Source organism: Lipotes vexillifer, unplaced genomic scaffold (assembly GCF_000442215.2).
Source record: "Lipotes vexillifer unplaced genomic scaffold, Lipotes_vexillifer_v1.1 scaffold387, whole genome shotgun sequence".
Lineage (NCBI taxonomy): Eukaryota > Metazoa > Chordata > Mammalia > Artiodactyla > Lipotidae > Lipotes > Lipotes vexillifer.
The window spans coordinates 3756362-3757596 of record NW_006795399.1 but is presented as its reverse complement, the minus strand read 5'-3'; the positions used below and the strand labels follow the sequence as shown (position 1 = coordinate 3757596).

Here is a 1235-nt window from a genome sequence, read left to right as displayed (position 1 = left end):
CTGAGCATATACACCCCAATGGACTAACCCCTCACCCCAACCCTGTCATTCCCTAATTGTGAGAAAGTGTAGGAAAGAAGAGCTCATCTGGAAATTTTCGGCATCCCCACCTGCACACCTGCAGACCCGGCGGGAGCCCACACCTTTAAGGTGGGCTGAACAGGGTATTGCTTGGCACAGAGGTCCAGTCTTCCCCTAAGGGCCACCAGCGATGGCCTACTGGCCTCATTATTTCTAGGGTTTTGTTCCATCCTTACCATTTCTTTAGGATGTCTGCTCCCCAGAGCCGCCCTCTAAATGCTGTTTATAGAGTCAATAGGCCTGCCTGCTCTGGATTCCCTGGTTTTGGAGGAGGGGAACAGTTAGAGATGCCTCACTCCATCCTGATCCTCTAGAGAAAATGAGTATCTTTGTGCTTTCTGAAAATATCTGGAACCAGGACCCTAGGCAGGAAAACAGAAACAGAGGTGGGGACTTTCCCAACCAGATGGAAAATATACAGACATTTTAGGGGAAGAAATTAGGCAAATGGAGGGAATCTGGGTTTCCCACCTGAAAGCCTGAGCAGAGTGCCCTGGGGCCCTCTTCAGTGGCAGAAGAGCAGGGAGATGTGTGGCTCTAGCGTTAGCCACGGTATTAAGGAAAGTGGGGAGGACTCAGGGCCCCGCTGCTGGAGTGACAGGATTTTCTGATTTTCATCTCTTCCAGATAGCCCATTGAGATCTCCTATATCTCTTCCACGCCATGCGCAAATATCATGACAAGCCCTGGCTCCTGCACCATGTCATCACCCATGTGCTGGTTCTCACAGGCCATCACGACAACAGCCTGCTTGCCAGGGATGCGCTTGGCCACGTAGTTCTCATAGTAACGCCGGTTCATCTGTCTTGTCTCTAGTGTGGCCAGACCCTGGGGCCAGCTACGCTCATGGGCATTTTCGATCAGCTCGTTGACAATAGACGCAGGACAGCCACTCTCCACCAGGGAGCGCTTGATTACAGCCTGGAGTACAGCATCTGGGGTGGAGATCATCCCTCCCCAGCGGGTCACTCGTGCCGGCTGCAGGGAGTTCACCCACCTGTGTGGAGGGAGTTGGAGGTGGTCAGTCCAGCTCGTCCCCTTTCTCTGCATTGGCTTTTCTCCTAATAGGAACGACTGCCTGCTCTGCACTCAACCTAACTCGATTCCTCCTTCTTTCCTTCCATCATTAGTTCAGAAACTCCAGATCTTTCCCT

General features: G+C 52.4%; 1 protein-coding gene across 3 annotated transcripts in view; it reads right to left on the bottom strand.

The window, feature by feature from the left end:
- Window positions 1-347: 347 nt before the first annotated feature.
- The window catches only part of RNF41 (ring finger protein 41), a 22477-nt gene continuing 21589 nt past the window's right edge, over window positions 348-1235 (bottom strand). For 2 of the 3 annotated variants that reach the window (XM_007467730.1, XM_007467731.1), the window contains one exon: window positions 727-1078. In XM_007467730.1, the coding sequence (XP_007467792.1) occupies window positions 727-1078 (352 nt within the window). Of the gene's footprint in view, window positions 1079-1235 lie in introns of all 3 variants that reach the window. The other variant, XM_007467732.1, reaches the window with a different exon arrangement.